This window comes from Haliotis cracherodii, unplaced genomic scaffold, assembly GCF_022045235.1.
Source record: "Haliotis cracherodii isolate W230 unplaced genomic scaffold, xgHalCrac1.p SCAF_6, whole genome shotgun sequence".
In the NCBI taxonomy this organism is placed as follows: domain Eukaryota; kingdom Metazoa; phylum Mollusca; class Gastropoda; order Lepetellida; family Haliotidae; genus Haliotis; species Haliotis cracherodii.
Window position 1 is genome coordinate 35,085,059 of NW_027266319.1, and position 26,323 is coordinate 35,111,381.

Sequence of the window (26,323 nt, forward strand, 5' to 3'; positions counted from 1 at the left end):
GACGTCCGACAACGTATGGTCCGACCATATGTCATTGTTTCAGCCCATGTGCAGTGAGCTGGACATGACAATATACTCCAGATAAAAATGCCTCACTTTATTAATGCAAAAAGGGGTCACTCACATTTTTTGCATTAATTTCATGCTTTGCAGTATATAATTACAATATTGTGAAATTAATATTGCGTACTACTGATTCATTAATACAGAAGTGTGTCAGTGTGAGCTATTCCACTAAGAACAGATGTTATCGTATATAGTGATATCGATGTGTCAATAAATATTTAATTTCAAAATTGAAAAAAATGCAAATTTATGAATATAGATATAACATTTATATTTCATTGCTACAGAAATGTTTAAGATTGCCATGTTTAACATTGACTGTAAGACAGGAAATTCAATCCTGAATATTTAATGGTTTAACTTAGTTCATATTTAGCAATCATTTGATTAATTACAGGTCAAAACAGGTGACTTTTATCTATACACATACACAATAACTAATTTTGTAATTAATTCATATATAGTGATACTTGAGTCGATATACTGATACAAAAGTTTCCACTCAGTGACACTGCTAGAGAACAGTACAGTAAAGTAGAGTTTCCCAGTTGATGGGACATTGTTAGTGTTGATGGCCCTTCCTCTGATGACTCTTCAGGGCAGGCTTTCCAAGGAGGGACTGATCTCTGACATCAAGAGAGTGGGGTTGTGGATTAACAGCTTCCTGACTAGCAAGGTTTCACTGTATGTTTACCCAGGCTTCCAGCAGCAGCAATTCCTGAGAAACTGTCACTCTCGGCCCTACGCTGTGTTCATACTTGCTGATGTGAGAGCTACTCTCAGCTACTCTGGGTGCTTCAGTGTATCTGTGATCGTGATAAGCCGTCTGGCTATTTTCACAGCATGTATTAAATGTTGTATGTATTCAGACTGTCATTATTTAAAAGTCCAATTTGTCAGGTGCTTTGTGTATTTTTACCACTTGCAAATGTTTGTTGAATTTGATATATATTTTGGTAGCACATTTTCCATTGTGAAAGTTTGACATTTTAATTTGTTTTCCCCACAATTGCTTCATAAATATATGGGTTTTTCAGTGAGTTTAAACAAACACGTCTCTATTGAAATGACAAACAAGGATAGATGAAATCTCCTAGTTATTCTGTATTTGGAAATATACAATCTTGAACCAAAGGCAGGATAGGAATGCAACAGCTTGTCAGGGTTAGTGTGAGCGTTATCTCACTGTGGCAAAATTTTACATGTATAATCTGGAAGGTAATTTAAGGTACCGACGTTTACTACAATATCTGAAAAACTATCGGACCTACTCCAGTCAAAGTTGGTATGAGATTATTAAACAGTCATACATAACTGGATATTACATTTAAAGACAATCGGTGCATGAATAAAAAATCTGTCTATTTAGCTATTACTATATTTCCTCACCAACCAGACCTGTTCGTCACGGGTGGAACGAGCATTCATTGAAACAGCCATCTGCATAATGCTACCCCAGTGTCACAAGGCCATATGACACAGTTGAACCGATTAGCTCAACTCGAAAGGGTGCACGGGAATCACGCACGTTGAGACGCCCAACGCTAACACAGCAGTCGTGCGTGCGTGATTCCCGTGCATCGTTTCGAGTTGAGTTGATTGGTTCAACTGTGTTATATGGCCCTGAGACGCAGGGGTAGCAATCAAACACCAGATGATCTTTAAACATGTAAAGTAATTGCGGAGTGCATTTCTTCAAATAATAAGTCACTACTTTTTTCTCACTTAATTTGTTTTAGGAGACTTGACAAGATGAAATACATGTGTTTCTTTGAGGAAGATTTAGTTTCATTTTGGGTTGCGGCTCTGTGAAGCAAATAATGTAACACCTCGATGTAAATGATGTTTGTTGCTGTTTATGGTAATAGGATTACCGTATTCGACGTAATAAGCGCTCTGCTCTAATAAGCGCCCATGGCGACATTTGCTGATATATTGGCTAGTGAACGATCCCAATTAGCACCCCTTCTGATTGATCAATGTACACAAGATTTATTTATTTCCGTATAATACGCACTTGTGTGTTATATACACCCTTAATTATATGGGCAATTAAATTCTGGAAAAATATTTCTGTCATACATAAACATTTCAGGCTGTCAGCATTAACCATGAAATTTATCTTTCAACTCTGTTTTTTTTCACCAAAATAAAATTCTAATTAGAGCCCCCAATTTCTAATTTTGAGAGCAGCCTGGGCCCTTTTTACGTCGAAAAAAAGAAATAATGCTGCCCAGCTCTATACACCATCGCTGTAGTCCAGCATCTTCTTTTTACAACACACTGCACAGAAGTGCAAGACAGGTTTTTACATTGCAATATATATGCCATTATATTGAAGTATTGTGTTGATCAAATATTCCTGTTTATGAATATTTGCATTTTCTTTAATATTGATATTTTGCATTTTATGCAATTGTGAGCAGAAGATTGGACATTTCTAATGTTTTGCCCAGAAGCATAAGAATCAAACATATGTGTTTTGTTGCGTATATTTGTTCTTGGGGGCCCAGTCGTCTGTCCTTCAATTTGCTGTGCGGAGTTGCGTCCCATGGTCATGCCAAAAAACCTGTAATCGTGGGTTCAAATCCCAATTGGGCCTGATTATGTTTCTAGGTTTGTCAGCACGGTACCCGTGCTCTGTTCTGATACATGTCTGAAGCTGGGAGGACAGAATTTCACAAATGGTCCAGTACATGACAAGAGGTCAAGGGGTGCACAATGAACTATTCTGCTTGTTAAATCCCTCATTGAGTACCACTGACACATGTAACAATCATTACAAATTCACAAAATGCAAAGAAATATTTGTGTGTGTCAGTTAGATCTATCTTGTGACTGCCATCACACAGTAAGTGTGGCAACCCGAAGTCAGAACAGGGTCGGTTGTGACAAGCGTGTCACATCAGTCATTACTACATGGTGACATCCATACAGCTTGACAGCCATCTTGTATTCCTTGTCTACACAAGACAGCGACTGGCCAATCAGATAGCTAGATTCTTTAAGGAGTAATCGTGAAAGACATGATGGCTGCCAGTTTTATGTCAGTTACATTTTTATTTTTGATCAAATTTCATATGATATTAGAATTAGGTATTGAAAAGGAACTGGATTTTTCTTTTTTTAAATCTTAAATTTGTCCTCATTAGAATCAGAAAATTACTTCTATGTTTTCAGGGTTGACTTAATGTTTATAGTTAACTGAAATAAAACCTCTTGACTCATGAAACAAAAATGCAAAGGTCTACTATGAGGTAATATACTGTTTTATAATGTCATACTTAATACAAGAAAATGCCATTTTTCATTTTTTTTTAAGAAAAGGCTCATTCATGTGAATATAGAATATTCTGAGCACGTAAACATGTAAACATGTAAACATGTAAACATGTTAATAACTCTTCAGGACACCTAAGTAGCCATGGTTTGAGGAAGTTGTATCATTCAAACCTATGCTACTAAAAAAAAATGAAAGGATCACCTGGTTTTTTTCATACAACTAATGTTAATCTGTCATGGTCTGACATGTAAACTATAGTAAAATAAACAAATCTGATTATCCTTAACTTATTTTGAGTAGTTTCTAATCAAGGGCATATATAGAGAGTAGCCCTGTTATTCAAAGCATTTTCTAGTCATTTTATGTTATTTAACAACAATCAAACAGTAGACATTATAAACTGACAAATGTCGGACAAATTATTATTTACTTTTTCAAATCTGATAACATGTGCAACATATATTTATGCAAAGTAAACTTAATGTTACTATGTTCCACAGTAGACATGATGTAACAAGTGGAAGTCTCCCTGAGGCCTTATGTACGGTGGCCCATAAGGGACATGGAGTCTGTTTTTCCATATTTTGATATCACTTACTTTTATCGTAACCTTTTGCAAATTAACACAATTTGTCATACAAATATGTGATAAATCATGTATAAAAACAACCGAAAACATGGAAAATGTACTTTCAAGTAGCTATTGAGTCGCTGAAATGTGAAGTGAAAATGTCAAAAACTAAAACGAAAATGTCAAAAACTAAAATGAAAATGTCAAAAACTAAAATGACACCACAGAAAACTATTTCCACCGCGGTGTAAATATTATCACCGAGGTGGAAATATTCTCACCGCGGTGGAAAAAGTCTTCACCTCGGTGGAAATAGTTTTCTGTATATTCATTTTAGTTTCTTACATTTTTGTTTTGGTTTTTGACATTTTCATTTTCGTTTTTGACATTTTCGTTTCACTTTTCAGCGATTCAATATCTTCTTTACACATGATCGATTTATCACATATTTGTAAGACAAATTGTGTTAATTTGCAAAAGGTTACGATAAAAGTAAGTGGAATATCAAAATATGGAAAAACAGACTCCATGTCCCTTATGGGCCACCGTACTTATGTAATACCCAGTGTTTGTGTTGTTATCATTATAACATCATTGTATACGATTATACAGATACCAGTAGAACATTTTACATCCTCCAGTATGACATCTGTAACAACCGTGTCCGTCCTACTCGGAATCGAATACCAGACTGAGAAACATCAAGGCCGTAGTTAACTTTTTTTGACTGGAGGGGCAAATATTTGTCCCCAACTTGTATTTTCATAATTCAAATAAAACTGTTGTCTATAAAAAATCCAGGGGGGCAACCACAGCACTGAACATACCTCTGTGTAGTGTTTCCGATGGGAATGTTTCAGGAACAATGTTTCCTGTTTTCTCTGCACACAAAGATGTTCATAAAGAAACCAGTGACTTTACAGTGTTCTTAGCATACATTTGTAAGCTTATTTCTGGTGTCCCCCGTCATGATATTGCTGGAATATTGATAAAAGTGATGCCATCATACTTACTCACTCTTATGATAAGAAATTTGAATTAAGCATTTTTTATGTTTAATTATGTGTTGTATATTTTTAATCTGCTTGGTGTGTTTCAGTTTGCAATGTGTTAGTTGTTGTCTGTTGTGTACTTTACTTGTACAAATTGAGGTCACCTTGTTTGTGACACAAATGTGGCTAAGTATTATGTAGGTCTTGTACCTGTTGCAGTCAGTTCCAAATGAAAAGTTATGGAATCAGTTCCCTGATAAGCTGGACTGACATGATATTGTCGTCATTAATGTAGCAAATCTACATCAAGTCGGCAGAACGAGGACTGTTTATCTTGTCACTCTTAATGAAGAAGATACATATATTGGTCAGACTTGTACTTGGTGGATAGTGTGTTATTGACCAGAGTGCAAGGACCCTTCTACTTTAAATCGGGGCGGTCGGGTAGCCTAGTGGTTAAAGTGTTCGCTCGTCACGCTGAAGACCTGGGTTTGAATCTCGACATGGGTACTATGTGTGAAGCCCATTTCTTTTGTCCCCGTCTGGGATATTGCTGGAATATTGCTAAAAGCGGCGTAAAACCAAACTCACTCACTCACTCACTCACTCTACTTTAAATCACTAGCTATTCTGGTCCAGGCCTGATTATTTATTTACAGGCAGTGGTCATATGGCTGGAATAATGCTGAGTATGTTGTTAAACAACAAGCAAATATTGGCAGTCACACATGTAGAACTACCATGAACGTTGGTTTGCTGGCATTTTGTATGCTAAACTGAACTGCGAAACTCACTCACTCACTCACCCACCTACTCTGTGCTTAGGCATTGAGTCTGAGATATTGTCTCTGCTGCACATAATGGCTTCTTCTCGCTTATGTTTTAATTTATTTAACGATTTTATAGTTGAGCATATACATGTATTCTGTTGATCGACTATTGAAGAAGGTATATACCATAAGAAGGGTTGTATTTTACAGGATACCTCTCAGAGATCATATATGTGTTGGATCGGTTTCAGTTGCCGACAAGATCATGCCGCAGTGCTTTAGTTTATTATGTAACTATCCATGTTCATGGCACTTACAGCCCTGACTCTGGATATGTGATACACTTGTCTATGTAGTGCATCTTATATAATATAATAAATATCTTTCTAACAATCAACCTGTGTTTGCCTGCCTTTGTCAGTTTGCTTGTTACAAGATGTAGAAAAAGTATGGAATAATTTGTCATTACGTGTTATGCTCATCAATATTTCCCTGTATGTTTGTACTAGAGATCCCTGGAGTAATGGCTATTGGCTGGAATGTAAAGCCCATTACACAAGCCAATGGAGCACCATGACTACCGGAAGGCTTATGTTGAAATATTTGAGTCGCTCTGTGAAAGCAGCCCCTATCTTCCTTTTTATCTTTACAGTGCTTTAAGGGGCAATGGAGCAGTCAAGTGGTTAAAGTGTTTGCACATCCCATCAAAGCCCTGGGTTTGATTCCCCACAGATTAACAATGGTTGCACCATGTACAAATACCTGGGGACTGCCAAATACAGCTGTCTTACTCTGAATATCTCCTGGAAACTTCAACTATGGAAAACGAGATTTTGTGTCTCTTTCAGTCCCACCTACGCATACAGATGGTAAGTGTCTCTTATAGACCCTCATATTCATACAGACAGCTGGTGTCTCTAACAGACCTTCCTAGTGATACACACGAATACAGAGGTCTAGCGTCTGTTACAGACCCTCCTTATGATACAGAGGTCTAGTGTCTCGTACAGACCATCCTAGTCATACACACGCTTACAGAGGTCTAGTCTCTCTTACAGGCCATCATAATCATACAGAGGTCTAGTGTCTCGTACAGACCATCCTAGTCATACACACACACATACGGAGATCTTGTGTCTGTTACAGGCCCTCCTAGTCATACAGAGATCTGGTGTCAGATCCTCCTTGTCATACACACGCACACAGAGATCTAGTGTCTGTTACAGACCCTCCTGGCCATACAGAGATCTGGTGTCAGATCCTCCTTGTCATACACACGCATACAGAGATCTAGTGTCTGTTACAGACCCTCCTAATCTTACAGAGGTCTAGTGTCTGCTAAGACCCTCCTAGCCATACAGAGATCTGGTGTCAGATCCTCCTTGTCATACACACACATACAGAGATCTTGTGTCTGTTACAGACCCTCCTAATCTTACAGAGGTCTAGTGTCACTTACAGACCCTCCTGGTCATACACACGCATACGGAGATCTAGTGTCTCTTACAGACCCTCCTAATCTTACAGAGGTCTAGTGTCACGTACAGACCATACTAGTCATACACACGCATACTGAGGTCTAGTCTCTCTTACAGACCCTCCTAGTACACATGCATACTGAGATCTTGTGTCTCTTACAGACCCTCCTAGTCATACACACACATACATAGGTCTAGTCTCTCTTACAGGCCCTTCTTATCATACACACGCATGAAAAGGTCTAGTCTCTCTTATAGACCCTCCTTATCATACAGACGTCTACTGTCTCCTAGTCCCTCCTAGTCATACACACGCATACAGAGGTCTAGTCTCTCTTACATGCCGTCCTAATCATACATAGGTCTAGTGTCTCGTACAGACCCTCCTAGTCATACACACGCATACAGAGGTCTAGTCTCTCATACAGACCCTCCTAGTCATACACACGCATACAGAGGTCTAGTCTCTCTTACAGGCCATCATAATCATACAGAGGTCTAGTGTATGTTACAGACCATCCTAGTCATACTCACGCATACAGAGATCTAGTGTCTCATATAACGGACCCTCCTGTTCATACACATGCGCACATATGTCTAGCGTCTCTTACAGACCCTTCTATGCATACAGAGATCTAGAGTATATATATTTATTAACTAACCGGGGCGGTCGGGTAGCCTAGTGGTTGAAGCGTTCGCTCGTCACCCCGAAGACCCGGGTTCGATTCCCGACATGGGTACAATGTGTGAAGCCCATTTCTGGTGTCCCCCGCCGTGATATTGCTGGAATAATTGCTAAAAGCGGCGTAAAACCATATTCACTCACTCACTCACTCACTATTAACTAACCACCCATCTTCAATTCTCACCCCCTTCTCAGTCTGTAAATAATTGAGTCAGATCAATCCAGTGATTGGCATCATGAGCACAAACCTTCACAAGTGTAGCTTGGCTGCATAACAGTTTAGTCTCCTTTGATATGGACAACCTTCAGCAGTTCACGCTGGCATATACTTTCTGTCTTGTACGGAGACTCGGGTGACTGTATTCGCTAAAGATGCGTGCATCAACCAAGTCAGCGAGCCTGACCATGCACCTGATCCCGTTTTTCACCTCTTACGACAAACACGGGTTGCTGGAGACCAATTCTGATCGTTATCTTCACGGCGATAACTGGCAATGTGACATTTCTCTACATGAGGCGGTTTTGTAAAATCCCTGAAATTAATATATTTGAGGAGTCTGTAATCGAGGGCTTCTTCTTGGAATGAGTTTCATCAAACCTTACACAATTTTTTTTCGGTGACTGCAAGTCTAACAGAGTGAGTGAGTGAGTTTGGTTTTATGTTGATTTTAACACTACCCCCAGTATCCCAGCAAAATATCAGACATGGGGTCCACACAATGTGCCTATGTTGAGAATCGAACCAATGTTGGGAACTGAACCAGGCCCAGGCGTGACGAGTGAACGCTTTAACCACTGACTGGTGTGACAGGGCGTCGTTGACATGTAATATAACATACGTTTCCCTATCATCTCTCAGCACGGCGTGGGGAGGATGTGGACAGCATCACCAACTGCTGCATCGCCGGCTGCTGCATCACCCACTGCAGGCACATCCATGTTGCTCACGGCCAGACACGTGATGTTCACCGCCCCAGGGCACCTTCAGAAGGCGACACCTGAATAAGTTGTGCTGCGTAGAAGCTCCCTTGTATCACATATAGATTATAATATCATGTAATGAACATGTCAAGGTTAGATGAACAGAAACTCCCCAGGCTACGCTATGATGTGTTCTATCCTATAGCAACAGTAATTATTTATTTTTTATAACTGTTTATTTCTGTTGCATATTTACACATGGGCTATACAATGTAATACATAGGCAGTAAACAAACGTTGAGAACAGAATTATTGTGTGGGAAACAAAAGATGACAAGATGACCAAAATTTGTAGAATTTATCGATACTATAAATTATATGTGTATTTTGTAAGCATGTAATATTTGTAAATATCTTTTTTTTAAACTGGAAGCTCGGTACCTTTTTTGAATATCTATATTTAAAAATTACGAATTTGCAAAGTAAGATAATTACATTTATAGGATCGTTGTGTCGCTAGCAACAATAATGCTATTTATCCATTTCACCTGTGTCAGATTAGCAAAGTTCTTGTCAGGGTAATCTACTTGTTTATTTATTTCCTGATTAAATCTTTATCAAGCTTTGTTTGAGAAGATGAACTGTTCCGTTGAGAGAACGGATCAATGGTATTGATCTATGACTAAATGGCAAAGACTAACGCCCATATAATGTCAACAAATTCAATAAAATAGTTCAAATGTGTACCAAAACATTTGGAAAGTAAGATATACTACCGACCAAAAAATAAGAAAACTAGTAATGATTTGAATGTAGCTATCGTTGAGGTGTACATTTACAACGTGACTTTGCATCTGGACGCGGGGCGGTCGGGTAGCCTAGTGATTAAAGCGTTCGCTCGTCCCGCCGAAGACCCGGGTTGTATTCCCGACATGGGTACAATATGTGCAGCCCATTTCTGGTGTCCCCCGCCGTGATATTGCTGGAATATTGCTAAAAGCGGCGTAAAACCAAACTCACTCACTCTCATGCATCTGAACGCAACATTTAATGGCAATGAAATTTCCCACCATGAGCAGGACCAACACGTGTGCGTCTGTAGGGTTACTCACAATCACTGATGCACTTATGTTATAGCTAAATTTCATGTGTCCCGTTACGAATAAAAATATCCATGCAATATTCTGCCACGATATTCTGCAAAATGATACCATTTCGCTGCATTAAACTATTATCTCCGTATAAAATCTTATACTGTTGAATTATTACATAAAACATAAACGTATAGTTCGTGTACACGTACACGATCTGGAGATGTAGATGCGTCAATAAATTGTTGATTAATGGATTGGAAATACATACGTCAACTGCGATGCTAAAGCTGTAGGCAATAAATCGGACTTGTGACATCTCAATTAGCTTCAATCACAAATACATCAATCCTCCAACACACAAAGCAGTGTCTGTCCTGCATGACATATCCTGCTGGTGAATGATGCATGTTTACAAGATCGAGTCTGCATGATGCGCTAATACCTGATTCACGGACACTGGTCAGCGATCGATCATCCATCACTTCTGACGTGTCGTGACCGGACAAAGGATCCCCCTTCACTTTCGGGGGTATATAACGCAGGGGGAACCTCATGTCTTCACATCACACCAGGTACGTGCAGTTCTACTCGTGTACTCCTTCATGCAACTCTGTTTCCGAGTGCGATTCTAGAGTGGTGAGTAAGTGAGTATGGTTTTATGCCGCTTTTAGCAATATTCCAGCAATATCACAGCGGGGAACACTAGAAATGGGCTTCATACATTGTGACCATGGGGAATCGAACCAAGCCCTTCGGCATGACGATCGAACACTTTTGCCACCAGGCTACCCCACCGCTCTTGCCAGTCTAGAACTCTGGTCAACGGTCACTGCTTTTCAGTGAGTGAGTGAGTGAGTTGGGTTTAACGCCGCTTTTAACAGTATTACAGTTATATCGCGGCGTGTCAGCTTAATGTGGGAGAAAAGCCCGAAGTGATGCAGGTCTTAGACGTTTACCACTTCGGTGAAACCCACGATGGTGCTGACAAACCTAGAAACATTATCGGGGCGAACAGGGATTCGAACCAATCATAGGTTTGTGGCGTGCCCAAGGGACGCAACTCTGCACAGCGAATCGCTGCGCCTTAGACGACTCGGCCACCCGTGCCCCCTCATTGCTTTTTAATCATATATGTTGAACATACTGTCTGTTAAATCTATTATGTGTTGTCACTATTCAGGATATGTCTTAGGTTGCGCTTTAATATTTACAGACCGCCTCCGTGGTCTTGTGGTAGAGCGTACGCCCGGAGAGCGGAAGGTCCGGGGTTCGATCCCCGGCCGCGTCATACAAAAAGACGTTAAAAGATTGTACTTGTTGTTACCCTGTCTGGCGCTCGGCATTAAGGGGCTAAAGCAAGGACTGGTCGGCTCGGAGTCAGTATACTGTGTCTGAGTGGGGTATTCATGTTAAACTGCGGCATGGTATCTCAGTGATACTATAAATCGGCATCAGTCCGGACTAGTACAAGCAGCCACACACACACATACACGTGCATGCATGTCGCTATATAAGTGCAATAATCTTGGACGCGACGTTAAACCCAATTTCACCTCATCTTTAATATTTACAAATGTTGATAGTTATTACAGTTGTACTGTTTATGGTGTTCCAGGTACAACGATGAAGTTTCTATGTGTTGGAGTGCTCGCTGCGGTTCTTGTTCTCACGAAGGGTAAGTCAGCCCATGATTCTCATTCCATATACCACCCGCGACGATCCGGGATAGAACAGGCTTCAGCAACCCACGCTTGCCGTAAATGGTGATTATGCTTGTCGTAAGAGGCGACTAACGGGATCGGGTGGTCAGGCTCACTGACTCGGTTGATACATGACATCGATCCCAATTGCGTGGACCTATGCTCATGACACACTCACTGGTTTGTCTGGTCCAGACTCGATTATTTACAGACCGCCCTCATATAGTGGGAATATTACTAAGTACCCCGTCAGTCGCCTCATAGGACAAGCATAGTCGCAAGCATGGATTGCTGAAGACCTATTCTACCCTGGATCTTCACGGGTCTCGCATTATGCGTTTATCGTGAAATGAGGTCGATATGTTCAGGAAACACAATTTACCGCATCAGAAAAGTATGATTTATGATCTGCGACTCTTTTATATTTAGAAGTCGGTTTCCGGACAACGGGTCTTTACGTGTGTCATTTGCTTCCATATATGCATATTAGTACTCATTTACCAAACAATATGTTGATTTATTTTAGGCCAGAGTTCGCCAGGAGCTGGTACCAGTATGCCTACTGATCCAGGTCATGCTCCGAGTGGAGAGGCAACAGGTCCGCTGGGAGGTAGTGGGCCTGACCCGATGGCATCTGGTCCCCTGGCCAGCGCTGTTAAAGCAATGGGTGGACTGTCAGCGACAAACAATGGAGGAATGGGAGGTCAAGCAGGTCCCGCAACATCCGGAATGGGGGGAAATGCTGCCACCAGCGATATGAGTGGAATTACGTCCGGCATGTCCAACCCAATGGCCGCCATGTATAACTCCATGCCCGGTGGTATGTCCAACTCCATGCTCGGTGGTATGTCCAACCCAATGGCTGCTATGTCCAACTCCATGTCCGGTGGTATGTCCAACCCAATGGCTGCTATGTCCAACTCAATGACCGGTGGTATGCCCAACCCGATGGCTGCTATGTCCAACCCAATGGCCGCTATGTCCAACTCTGTGAACGGTGGTATGTCTAACCCAATGGCCGCTATGTCCAACTCCATGAACGGTGGTATGTCCAACTCCATGACCGGTGGTATGTCAAACCCAATGGGCGCTATGCCCAACCCAATGGCTGCTATGTCTGGCTCCATGACCGGTGGTATGTCCAACCCAATGGCCGCTATGCCCAACCCAATGGCCGCTATGCCCAACCCAATGGCCGCTATGCCCAACCCAATGGGCGCTATGCCCAACCCAATGGGCGCTATGCCCAACCCAATGGCCGCTATGCCCAACCCAATGGCCTCTATGTCCAACCCAATGGCCGCTATGCCCAACCCAATGGCCGCTATGCCCAACCCAATGGCCGCTATGCCCAACCCAATGGCCGCTATGCCCAACCCAATGGGTCCCATGATGGCAGGAGGTATGTCTGGTAACACTGGTGCCATGTCTGGACCCCTGGACGCCATCGCCGCCATGACAGGAGGACAGATTGCCGGCAAGCCCGGGTTCGGTAAAGGCCTCTCTGGTCATCCAGCAGGACCATCTATGAGTGCAGCCACCAGAAAGGGGAACAAGAGCCCGATGACAGCCCTGCTTCCGTACCTGCTCCGTGGAGGCATCTCTCCCGAGACAAAGAAGATGATCATGATGATGTCCATGATGTCCAGTATGGGCGGCTCCAGCGGCTCCAGCGGCTCCAAGCAAAACTCAATGATGAGCCTGATGCCTCTGCTGATGGCTACGGGGGGCGGAGGAGAGGGCATGAGCCCCCTGCTGCTGATGGCCTTGACCCAAGGAGGAGGGTCATCATCATCCTTCATGATGCCGCTGATGATGGCGATGATGTCCGGTGGTGAGATGAACATGAGCACCATGCTCCCCTTCATGATGATGCAGATGCAAGGCCAAGGTCAAAACAAGGGTGGCCCATGGGGAGGTCACAGGTCAGCTGTTCCGATGATGGGAATGAACAAGGCTGTGTAGACGGTTAACACGTTAATGGATTACACATATGAAGATTGGACTTTCAGTTTATTTTCTTACTCTTCTCTATTGCTCAGCGTTTCACTGTGTGCCAATATTTGTTTATATACAAATATACCAAATTTATCAATATTGCTGTGAGTAATTTGAGTTGTTAGAGATGAACATGCTACTGTGTAGTGTTATATATAAATGTTTGTATATTTGTTAATAAGATAATAAATATATATTACACCAAATCCTGAGTTTTCATGTCATTCTTTGAAGACAGTTACTGAATAATATAAACAAATAATAAAATACTAATATGTAAATATCAATCATCAACGCCAGAGAATAAGCTCGATTATCTGCCTAAACATCTTCCATTGAGCGTTTAAGGCACAATAGTGGTGAAAATTATATGAATGGATCAGTGCTGACACTAATAGTTGACGAAGAGGATAAGCATGTCCTGCTCTACGGCCAGCACCCGCCACTCACACAATTTGCACAAAGAAGTCAGTGATTGTTACCTGACACCGCGCAGCAGTACTCCTGCCATATGACGGCGACTTGAGAACAATCGAATCTAGACCAGATAATCTGATGATAGTGGACCAGTCTAGGACCAGATTCAGTGATTGTGGAAAAAAACCCGCTCTGATGAAATTTTAGAGCAGTGTTCAATACCACATGTATCATATACACAGGTAGTATTCTATATCATATACACAGGTAGTGTTCGATTATCATATACACAGGTAGTATTCTATATGATATACACAGGTAGTATTCTATATCATATACACAGGTAGTGTTCGATTATCATATACACATGTAGTATTCTATATGATATACACATGTAGTGTTCTATATGATATACACAGGTAGTGTTCTATATCATATACACAGGTAGTGTTCTGTATCATACACGCAGGTAGTATTCTATATCATATACACAGGTAGTGTTCGATTATCATATACACAGGTAGTATTCTATATGATATACACAGGTAGTGTTCTATATGATATACACAGGTAGTGTTCTATATCATATACACAGGTAGTGTTCTGTATCATATACACAGGTAGTATTCTATATGATATACACATGTAGTGTTCTATATCATATACACAGGTAGTGTTCTGTATCATATACACAAGTAGTGTTCTGTATCATATGCGCAGGTAGTGTTCTGTATCATATACGCAGGTAGTATTCTATATCATATACACAGGTAGTGTTCTATATCATACACGCAGGTAGTATTCTATATCATATACACAGGTAGTGTTCGATTATCATATACACAGGTAGTATTCTATATGATATACACATGTAGTGTTCTATATCATATACACAAGTAGTGTTCTATATCATATACACAGGTAGTGTTCGATTATCATATACACAGGTAGTGTTCTGTATCATATACGCAGGTAGCGTTCTGTATCATATACACAGGTAGTGTTCGATTATCATATACACAGGTAGTGTTATGTATCATATACACAAGTAGAATTCTATATCATATACACATGTAGTGTTCTTTATCATATACACAGGTTAATGTTCTATATCATATACACAGGTAGTGTTCTGTATCATACACACAGGAAGTGTTCTGTATCACACACACAGGTAGTGTTCTGTATCATATACACAGGTAGTGTTCTGTATCATAGACACAGGTAGTGTTCTGTATCACACACACAGGTAGTGTTCTGTATCATATACACAGGTAGTGTTCTGTATCACATACATAGGTAGTATTCTATATCATATACACAGGTAGTGTTCGATTATCATATACACAGGTAGTATTCTATATTATATACACAGGTAGTATTCTGTATCGTATACACAGGAAGTGTTCTGTATCATATACACAGGTAGTGTTCTGTATCATATACGCAGGTAGTATTCTTTATCATATACACAGGTAGTGTTTTGTATCATATACACAGGTAGTGTTCTGTATCATATACACATGTAGTGTTCTGTATCATATACACAAGTAGAATTCTATATCATATACACAGGTAGTGTTCTTTATCATATACACAGGTAGTGTTCTGTATCATATACACAGGTAGTGTTCTGTATCATATACACAGGAAGTGTTCTGTATCATATACACATGTAGTGTTCTATATCATATACACAAGTAGTGTTCTGTATCATGTGCACAGGTTTTACAGAGCTCTAGTCTATACATTGTAAAAATGTGTTTAGAATGTAAACACATACAAGACATGTTTAGATATCCTACACGGAATACACATTTGATGTGTTCTATCTGAACACTTTTAAGGTCTAAACACATGAAATGAACCTAAACACCACCTAACCACTACATCACCACACTCATGAATAGAATTTAAACACGTTTGAATGTTTAGATTTAAGTAACAGCAGCAGCAACATCAGCGGTAGTAGTATTATTATTAGTATTATTATTATTAGTAGTAGTAGTAGTAGTATTAGTAGTAGTAGTAATAGTAGTAGTAGTAATAGTAGTAGTAGTAGTAGTAGTAGTAGTAGTAGTAGTAGTAGTAGTAGTAGCAGCAGCAGCTTCTTCCCAAGGCAAGAGAGTTAACTGACTATAAAAGTCCAGTTTCCACCCTTGCCGAACTAGGCTGGTATTACGGAGTTACATTTTGACTGGACTAACGAGTCTATGCATAGTCCAATCAAAACTGCGCAATGAAATCGACATCCGGTTCGTAAACCGTCGTGCAGATTTCGGTCGATTGAGGGATTTACAAAGCAAGTGCACCGCCAACACGTTGTCAACAGATATTTTCAAAATCTTTTCATGTTTTTAATCAATGTGCTCGCGTGATTTGATTCCGTTCGGGATGTAAAACCCGTTTTATCACAATGTAGATATTGATTATCGATCAGATTGTCTTGACTTGGCGCCGCCATTTTGTTTGACATAATTCGTAATAGCCACTGGTGGCGCTACGATAGAGCCCAGGAATTCCAGCCTAGTTCGGCAAAGGTGGAAACTGGACTTTTATGGTCAGTTAACTCCCTTTGCCTCGGGAAGATATAGTAGTAGTAGTAGTAGTAGTAGTAGTAGTAGTAGTAGTAGTAGCAGTACCACCACCACTACTACTCAATTACTACTACTTCTTAGTTCAATTACGATTTATTGCATATTCTGAATCAGTTATACATATAACAATATGCCAGGCTGAAAGACAAAGAACGACAAAAAACCTTTCCATAAAACACTATCCACTGTACGATTATGATTATATCATAACAATGTGTTTATGAATCACTATAACATAGTATTAATACCAGGCATTCGCTTAAAGGTGAGAATCTTTCTTTCAAATTCATACCAATTTAGCCAAACGTTGTTTTCGTTTTAAAAAATAATTTTGCAGACCTGTTTATTTAGAAACAATGGGGCCATACATTTTCTGACGTCATATGGAAGTGGTAAAAATAATGATGTTTTATATATTTAGCTCTAGGCTTAATTTTTATATATCGTCGGGTCATGGGTTTTCGGATATCATACGTTTTCGGACGGCCATGTTTATTGCGATTACACGCGCTAGAACAAGGGATGTGGCGTCACACAGACATTGTAGATACTCAGATGATGGCCTATTTTAAGATAAATTCGTCTTTTATAAGTGTGAGATGTTTTACAGTTGTTCTTGTGATTATGGAGAAAACTGCGAACGTTTTTAAGCGTCCGAAAACCTATACCACGGGGATATATTGATTATTACCTAAATATAACATATATGTATACTTAACGTAGCGCATTAAGGGATGTCAGTGGTGCTATGTAACAACAATTGCAACAGAAAACTTCAATGATTAAAAAGAACGTAGTTTGGTCACTTGTAGAACTGACGCCGCTGATGACGTAGTCACGGCGTGACAGATAGGGTACAAGCATCAACATGCCCTGACGGACGGGATATCGCCAGACGGCTGGTCAACACGCTTTGATGCCGTCCAGTTTGCTTATATTGTAACCTCATGACCTCTACGTACTGTACTATTAAACCGCGAAGATGGCGTCAGACGTGGGTGCCGTTGTACAAAACAACCTCAGCCCTCAACTGTCGTAGGTCGATGTTAAGGTATGGGAGTTAGCTCACCTTAGCTCTAAGATAGCTTTGTACAACGGCATTCTGGACATCACGTCTTATTGCCAGGATCCTCGGTCTGCAACACATGTACTTCTGAGCAACACCTGCCCGCGACCTTAAGAGTGAGTGAATGAGTGAGTTGGGTTTAACGCCGCATTTAACAGTATTCCAGTTACATCACGGCGTGTCAGCTTAATGTGGGAGGAAACCCACGACCACGGGTATGGTGCTGACAAACCTACAAACATAATCGGGGCGAACAGGGATTCGAACCCACAATCATAGGTTTCTGGCGTGCCCAAGGGACGCAACTCTGCACAGCGACGACTGGGCCACTCGTGCCCCCCCCCCCCCCAAAAAAAAAAAAAGGAAGACGACGTCCCAGTAAATAATTTTGACGTCAAAGTTGTGGCCTTAGACCCAGCCCAATCACTCACTCACTTCACACTAGGTCCTTTTTAATAGGAAGAGATGATCATTATCATGTGGGAATATATCCTTTCAAAATTGTTTCAGTGATTGCGAATACAGTAAAACTAATTTCTCTATCCCAACCATGTGCCCAGTGTCGTCGTCCGGAGTAACAGTTCCGAGTTGCCTTGGGACCATGGTTTGTGTTTGATATAAATACATCCACAGCAGCGATCACTCTGAAACCAGTGTTACCGGCGGAAGGTTACTTCAACAGATGTTTATACGTTGTGAACTTGGGTGGGATACACGTTCTACATGTTCTACAAGTTATATATAGTAAAACAAAATGTACAAGTTGTATTAGTTGTTGTGGTCAGGCTCACTGACTTGGTTAATGCATGTCATTGTATCCCAATTGCTTGGATCTATGCTCATGATGATCACTGTATTTTCTGGTCCAGACTCGATTATTTACAGACCGCCGTCATGTAGCCTGAGTATTGCTGAGTGCGGCGTTAAAAAAACAAACACATCATACCGTGATAAATATGTTGTTTCTGTTTCTTTTCTTTTCTTTTTTTAAATAAAAAAGTACCTGTTACATAACACAGGCTTCTGTCCAGGGTAGCAGAAAGTCTGTGACATGAAAAGAACGCTTTGAAAACGTTTTATGGTTGAAATGTGGAGGTCATGTCCAAATTTGACGCGTCAGTGACAAAAATAATGCCTGATACATTTCCCTACATGCATTGACTTGTACAAATGTTCCCCTGTACTTTTTGTTTTAAACTGAACAATTGACTTGCCTTTGCTTGTGTTTGTGACGGATGTCAACGGTAGGGCAGGATACACTCACCATTTCGCAAACACCTGGTATCATCACTGTTTTATAGTGGTTCAAAACACATGCTCATGATAGTCGGAATCGAACAAAAGACTCAGCTTCAGTTGCGATTTCTTTGCATAAGGAAAGGGTTTTGTAGCTTTTTTTAAAGCTCTCTATATCCTAGTGGAAGATAACCGCAATACACCTTAAGACTGGGCAGCATCCCACCACGCCCATTTTATTAATGTAGTCACAATAACCTGGAAGTAACCCCAGTTGATTATTTGAGTTGTTACCTGCAGATTTTGTCCGAAAGACTGAATTCAGAATGATCAAGGTTTCACTATAATAAATTTCAAACGACACGAGTGACCCATATTTCAACATGAAAGAACTGACGCCCTGTCACAACTTGTGACATGCGACTTAACCATGTACGTGACCAATGATCAGAAGCCCCCACAAAGCCAGCTGCCAGGAAAGAGATGATGTTAACGAGTATGTTACCTTTGTCATCCATCACTGTGAAGGCAGTCGCTTCTACAACAGACTCGTTGTGCAACATCCGACAGAAAACAAAGACTCCGACAGCAATACCTCTCGTAACGCCGCCGCTTGAAACACAAGGTTCATGTGGTCATCTGGTCAGTGATGGATGGCCTGGCCGTCATACCAGGGTATATATACACAGGTGGTAGGAAACGTCGTCACTTCTCAGTCAGTCTTCCCACACAGGTGAGTCGTCTTGCATTCCATGTTTTCTTGATATGTTTCTTTGATTAGTAACTGCATCTTGTTCAGTGAGAGAGAAATGTGCGAAACGATGTCTTGCTTAAATAATTTAGGAAGCTAGAATATGCTTCTGTGCTTGTTATTGCTAACATCTTCAGATGAAATATGAGCCTTGGAGCGGAGAGAAATGTTACTTATAGTATAGAAGTTTCAATCGATAAAATGCTAATAAGATCCTGTGCAGTTAAAACCCGGTAATCCGGACGGTTACCGGAGATAGAAATGTCCGGAAAGGCAAATGTCCGTATTGACAGATTCTGACTACGTAGACACGTCCTTTCGGGTCCATACAGACCACTGACCGTCAATAAGGCGGTTGTCCAGAATACTGAAGTCGAAGTGTAGGATTTCATTATAAACAGCAGATACTGTAACTAGCATATTGGCAGAATATATCTCACATATCATAATCAATTCTTATATAATTTGAGGTTGAATTGACATTCTTTATTTCGGAGTAGAGTTGTACAGTCCTTAATCTAGGCTCGTTCATTTTAATTTATCCCCGCAGCAATGTTCCAGTAATATGACGGTACTCATTTTAGTGATGTCAAAATGTCATCTGTGGCTGGGTAATTTTGCGTAGAAAAAGGTAGATTGGTTCAATGAAGACTGGGGTAAGACATGAATTCGCAACCACATGACCCCTACTGTCTTTTGTAATTTTGTCCCGAAAAAAGTAAATGTATTTATTTTCAAAAATGATGTCTAAGATACCAATGAACAGTTGTGTATTATGCGATTTTCGATTAAGGGTTTAAGTCAAATTATATTTTTTTAAATAAAACCAAGTAGAAGTATCCTCTGAATGCTAAACGCCAGTACAGATCGTTTCTTGGATATAATATCGATAACTTAAGATGTTTTCATTTGAAAATCAAGCATATGATAAAATCAACAGGGAGGTATAGTTTCTTTAGACCTCCAGTTTACACAAATAATCTGTTTGTTGTTAATGTTAATCTTAGAGTTCGCTGTAATCAGCTAAGTAAGGAAATAGTGCATGATTTAGTTTCTATCGCATTGCATATTACTCACACTGTATACACCGCAATTTCTAGACCAGGCTGGTGTTTTGGACTGATCCATTACCAGTGTGTAAGTGTGGTTTTACGCCGCTTTTAGCAATATTCCAGCAATATCACGGCGGGGGACACCAGAAATGGGCTTCACACATTGTACCCATGTCGGGAATCGAACCCGGGTCTTCGGCGTGATGAGCGAACGCTTTAACCACTAGGCTACCCGACCGCCCCTATTCATTACCAACAAAGGTATGTTATTATATGAGTGCAGGCGAAATACCATATCACCATTTCTGTTGGCAGGGTGGCTGTAGGCGAACTGTACTGTAGGTGACAGTATGGGTATAGGGGCGGTGGGGCAGCCCTGTGCATACAGTGTTCGCTCGTCACGCCGAAGGCCCGGGTTCGATTCCCCACATGGATATAATGTGCGAAGACACGTTTTGGCTACCGCTAAACAAAGATCTGAGGACATCCCATTACAAGTCACGTCAGGGGGCGGTCGGGTAGCCTAGTGGTTAAAGCGTTTGCTCGTCACGCCGTAGACCCGGGTTCGATTCCCGACATGGGTACAATGTGTGAAGCCCATTTCTGGTGTTCCCCGCCATGATATTGCTGGAATATTGCTAAAAGCGGCGTAAAACCATACTCACTCACTCACTCACCTCAGAACGTACACTGACCGATGAAATGGCTAAAGTGAAAAGTTGACTTTAGCCAATCAGAAAGCAACTTTCTCGAGCTATACGGCACTAGTTTCAAACTGACGACTACGTTTTGAAAAAATATGTCAAATTTTCGATTCAAAATATGAAAACCGAACAAGAGAACATTCTGGCACCTCTATGAGATGGCCTAGATTGTATGGCAGTATATCCCACGGGCAATGCAAAGTCACTTTCCTGATGTGGTAAGCGAAACTCTGATTGGTAGGATGAAAGGTCGTTCTGACATGACCCGTAATGGGATGTTCTCAAATCTTGGTTTAGCGGTAGCGAGAGTAAGATCTGATTATAATTAGATTGCATAAAACCATACTCACCACTACCTAACTATTTGCGCATGAGCAAATCTTTGATCCAACCTGGTTTGCTAAATAGATGAAGGTGAAGGTCGATCAGACATATTAAAAAACAGGGTCATCTCGTGCATGGATATGTTTTCTCTTGAAGTTCAAAGAACTGGCACTTTTTTCTGTCAGCAACATTTAGGTACTTGATCATATCAAATGTACAAAACTTTCGAGCGTAAGGTAGAAAAATGGCTGGTTGTCATGAGAATTTTCAAAACAATATTTTGAAAATGTTCCGTATGATTAAAATTAGACATCATGTGTTTCCAAAACAGTTCCATCGGTGGCATTGCTGCTTCCGAAAATGGTTTGTCAATATAGTTAGACATACCTGTGCCCCGTTCCTCAAAGCAATCTTAGCGCTACGATGATCTTAAGACTTACGATCACCTTAGAGCTAAGATCGCTTTGAGGAACGGGGCCCTGGTTACTTTAAGTCGTATTGTCAACTGCTCTGCATCTTTTTGTATTGTATTGAAAATAGTTCTTTATTTCAATTTGCCTAATATGATAACATAGGTCCAAATTCTCAGGAAGAAAAGATTTAAGGTTTATTTAGTAACTTGAAGTGACTCTCCAGGCACAAACTCTGTTGTCAAGAGATACCTGTCGGACTTTCTACTACACGTTAGTCCCTAGTGACAGTGTTAAGGTTGATCCCCGGTATGACGTTATTCGGATGACGAGGTCAGTCCTCGCTTTTATTCGTGTGAAGACTAACTTTAGAATAGATACACTGGCGGGTTTATTTGTCCCGTAGCTGACACCAATCCTTTTTGCCCAATCCATTCGGCGTTACACCGAGCCAAGGCCTTCTGGGGTGTGCCGACAACGTGTTTGGGGATGTGTCGACATCATGTGTTTGGGGATGTGTTGACGCCAGGTGTTTGGGGATGTGCCGACCCCAGGTGTTTGGGGATGTGTTGACGCCAGGTGTTTGGGGATGTGTTGACATCAAGTGTTTGCGGTTGCACCTAGCCCATGTGTTACGCGATGCTCAGCCCAATCAAGCATTAGGTGATATCATGCACCAGATTATCCGATGTCACACTACATGTACACCTATTTAAGATGTCATGTTTGTTTCAGCAGGTGAGAAGATGAAGTTGGCGTTGTTTGGACTTGTCTGTGTTCTGGCGTTGGCTGCTGGTGAGTAGTGTCCCGGTCATGTTAATGTCACACTACATCATCATGACACAGGTGTAGTCTCGTTACTACTACTTACAGTGTGTCCCGCACGGATGACACAATGATGCTTCTTCAAGTTCAAAATGTGCCATTGTCACCATAAGCTTTACTCCAAGATGATGACGCTAAAGCCGCCCGGATTTCTAAACATGGATCAGTATTGACAATTGTGATCACCTCCCTGTCATATTCTAATGCACAATATTCTTCCCTGCAGGTCAACAGCCTCCCCCTTCACCATACCCAGAAGCACCGTCTGGGGCGCCCTACGATGTCCAAGCTGCACCGTCTGGGGCGCTCTTCGATCTCCATGCTGCACAGTCTGGAGCGCCCTACGATCCCCAAGCAGCACAGTCTGGAGCGCCCTACGATCCCCAAGCTGCACAGCCTGGAGCGCCTTACGATCCCCAAGCTGCACAGTCTGGAGCGCCCTACGATCCCCAAGCTGCACAGTCTGGAGCGCCCTACGATGTCCAAGCTGCACAGTCTGGAGCGCCCTACAATCCCCAAGCCGCACAGTCTGGAGCGCCCTACGATGTCCAAGCTGCACAGTCTGGAGCGCCCTACAATCCCCAAGCCGCACAGTCTGGAGCGCCCTACAATCCCCAAGCTGCACAGTCTGGAGCGCCTTACGATCCCCAAGCCGCACAGTCTGGAGCGCCCTACAATCCCCAAGCTGCACAGTCTGGAGCGCCCTACAATCCCCAAGCTGCACAGTCTGGAGCGCCTTACGATCCCCAAGCCGCACAGTTTGGAGCGCCCTACAATCCCCAAGCCGCACTATCTGGAGCACCCTATGACCCCCAAGCAGCACAGTCTGGAGCCCCCTACGATCCCCAAGCCGGACAGTCTGGAGCGCCCTACAATCCCCAAGCCGCACTATCTGGAGCACCCTATGACCCCCAAGCAGCACAGTCTGGAGCCCCCTACGATCCCCAAGCCGCACAGTCTGGAGCGCCCTACAATCCCCAGGCTCCTCTGTCTGGAGGTGGTCCAGTGGATGTCATCAACAACATGGGCGCCCCTCCGCCTGGAATGCCCAGCTCCTATCCGGATCAATATTCTACGTCAGGTTCTAGTACTAACACTGTTAATCATTACCCTGCAGGTCCAAACAACCCCCTCCCCCTTTCATATTCTACAAACTCAAATGGCCTTCTTCCCGTTACATACCCAGCTGACCCAAAAGCCCCCTTTCCCGTCCAAAGCGCTGCAGGTCCAAATGCCCCCCTTCCAAGTCAATACTTTTCAGGACAAAATGATCTAATGACTCCTTACTACTCCAGCCAAAAAACAGGCTCTTCTTCTGGAACCTACCCCATTCAACATAACGGGTCCCCGCCAAACCCGTATTCTGGAACACCAAGCAGTCCTCTGCCTAATTCCTTCAACCAGTTAAATAATTTTGCTTCTAACCCCCAAGCAGCCCAACAGAGCGGCCCATACTCAGGTCCTGGACTTAACACTTACTCTTCAACACAGAACCAACCCACATCTAATCAAAGTCCACAGAACCACCTTATGCTGAGCTCACAGATTGGTAAAACCACTAACCCATTCTCACATCACCAGAACAGTCTTGGAACCAACCCTACGTCTGGCACACAGAATGGACCTATAATGAACACTATGTATAATGCAATGTCAGGCATACAGAACAGTTCAGCAACCAATCCCATGACAGGAAAGAACAGTTCCCCAGTAAACCCTTACTCTTCGCAACAGAATATGTTCATGTCAGGTGCACAGAACAGTTCAGCAACTAGCCCCTTCTCAAGTCAGCAGCGTAGTCACCCTTACCCTGGAATTGCTAACATGAGAGCTACTGGGAGTGCCTATCCTGGTCTCAATCATGGGACTTCAATGCAGAACAGTAATCCAATGTTCAGTGGAATGAACATGGCCTCCTCCGGCCCCAACTCTGGTGCTATGCCCTCCCCTTACAGTGCCCGTCCAGCAGGGATGCAACCAATCACAGGCATGCCATCTGGACCCCTCTCTGCTATGCTTTCAGGCTTGGGAGGAAGCCCAATGTCCGGGATGGGTTCAGGGTATTCTGGAATGGGTTCACATATGGGAGGCATGGGATCACCGATGGGAGGAATGGGTTCAAGAATGATGTCAGGGCCTGGCTCAAGAATGTATCCCAGATCAGGAGTAAGTTCAGCCAGCCAACAGAAGTCCAGCAGCCAACAGAACCAGTTTGCTTCCTTTCTTCCATTCTTACTTCGTGGTGCCACCCCAGAGACAAGGAAGATGATGATGATGATGTCTATGATGCAAGGAGGGGGTGGCAACAACAATATGATGAACATGATGCCGCTGCTGTTAATGAACGGAGGAGGGGGAGGAGAGGGCATGAACCCCTTGATGATGATGGCCATGTCCCAAGGAGGAGGAGGAGCATCCCAAATGATGCCACTCATGATGATGGCGATGTCTGGTGGAGAGATGAACATGAACTCCATGCTCCCTTACATGATGGCCAGCCAGATGAATTCCGGGGGTCAGGCACAAGGGGGATCATGGGGTGGTAATCAGGGAATGGCCTCCATGCTACCGTTCCTCTTGTAGCCTCCCTTAAATCTGTCACCAGGGGCACTTACAGAGACGTCCTGTCCCCATCAACCAGCAATGTGTATAACACCCAGTGTCATATCACATCCCCTGTGTCTTGATATCACATTCCTGTGTCTTGATATCACATCCCCTGTGTCTTGATATCACATTCCTGTGTCTTGATACCACATTCCCTGTGTCTTGATATCACATTCCCTGTCTTGATATCACACTGTTTTATGTCATATGTGCTAAGTGCCATGTATACCTTCTTGTAAATACACTGTTGTATTTCCGGTGAACAATTTGATGTCTTTGTTGAACGCAACTAAATGATAAATCTTCAAACTCATATTAGTGAACAAGGCACTCTCGTGTCATAGTATATACCACTACACGTTGTACCATGTGGCACACTTGGATGATAAGGCGTACCCTTGCCAAAATATACCATGTAAGGAAATATTGATAAAAATAATGTGTCAATATCATTTGTTTTGTTTCTATATCAACATCCTTAAAAGCAAATTATCTCTGAAGCTGATCACAGTACTGTTGCTGATATACCACTGACCCAAGCAAGATGTCAGTGAGTGAATGTTAGTTTACTGGGGTGTCAAAATATATGCATAGAAACGTTTGTGGAAAGTTGATATTTTTCACGGGAAGTTTGCCTTTGCAGTTTGCGCACAGATCATGTGGTCAAAATACACGAAGACAAGTACTGTTATCATTGTCTAACACCATACTTCATTAAATGATATCATTTTATTGGATGTGATGTCAATAGACAGGAATAGTTTATTGATATAAAC

General features: G+C 42.0%; 2 protein-coding genes across 2 annotated transcripts; both read left to right on the forward strand.

Moving 5' to 3' along the window:
* Positions 1-11,483: 11,483 nt before the first annotated feature.
* Positions 11,484-13,525, forward strand: LOC139445018 (mediator of RNA polymerase II transcription subunit 15-like). Its single transcript, XM_071226075.1, has 2 exons — positions 11,484-11,535; positions 12,087-13,525. The coding sequence occupies exons 1-2, from the start codon at positions 11,484-11,486 to the stop codon at positions 13,523-13,525; spliced, it is 1,491 nt and encodes a 496-aa protein (XP_071082176.1).
* A 9,336-nt stretch (positions 13,526-22,861) lies between these two features.
* Positions 22,862-25,523, forward strand: LOC139444900 (protein pygopus-like). The gene is made up of 2 exons (XM_071225905.1): positions 22,862-22,910; positions 23,167-25,523. Exons 1-2 carry the CDS (start codon positions 22,862-22,864, stop codon positions 25,521-25,523), a joined length of 2,406 nt encoding a protein of 801 aa, XP_071082006.1.
* The last annotated feature ends 800 nt before the right edge of the window (positions 25,524-26,323 follow it).

Bases quoted from the DNA above. Each gene is read 5' to 3' on its own strand.
- LOC139445018 (XM_071226075.1), top strand. From the start codon at position 11,484: ATGAAGTTTCTATGTGTTGGAGTGCTCGCTGCGGTTCTTGTTCTCACG. The intron at 11,536-12,086 runs GTAAGTCAGCCC...GATTTATTTTAG, and splicing joins GGTTCTTGTTCTCACGAAGG to GCCAGAGTTCGCCAGGAGCT.
- LOC139444900 (XM_071225905.1), top strand. From the start codon at position 22,862: ATGAAGTTGGCGTTGTTTGGACTTGTCTGTGTTCTGGCGTTGGCTGCT. The intron at 22,911-23,166 runs GTGAGTAGTGTC...TCTTCCCTGCAG, and splicing joins TGTTCTGGCGTTGGCTGCTG to GTCAACAGCCTCCCCCTTCA.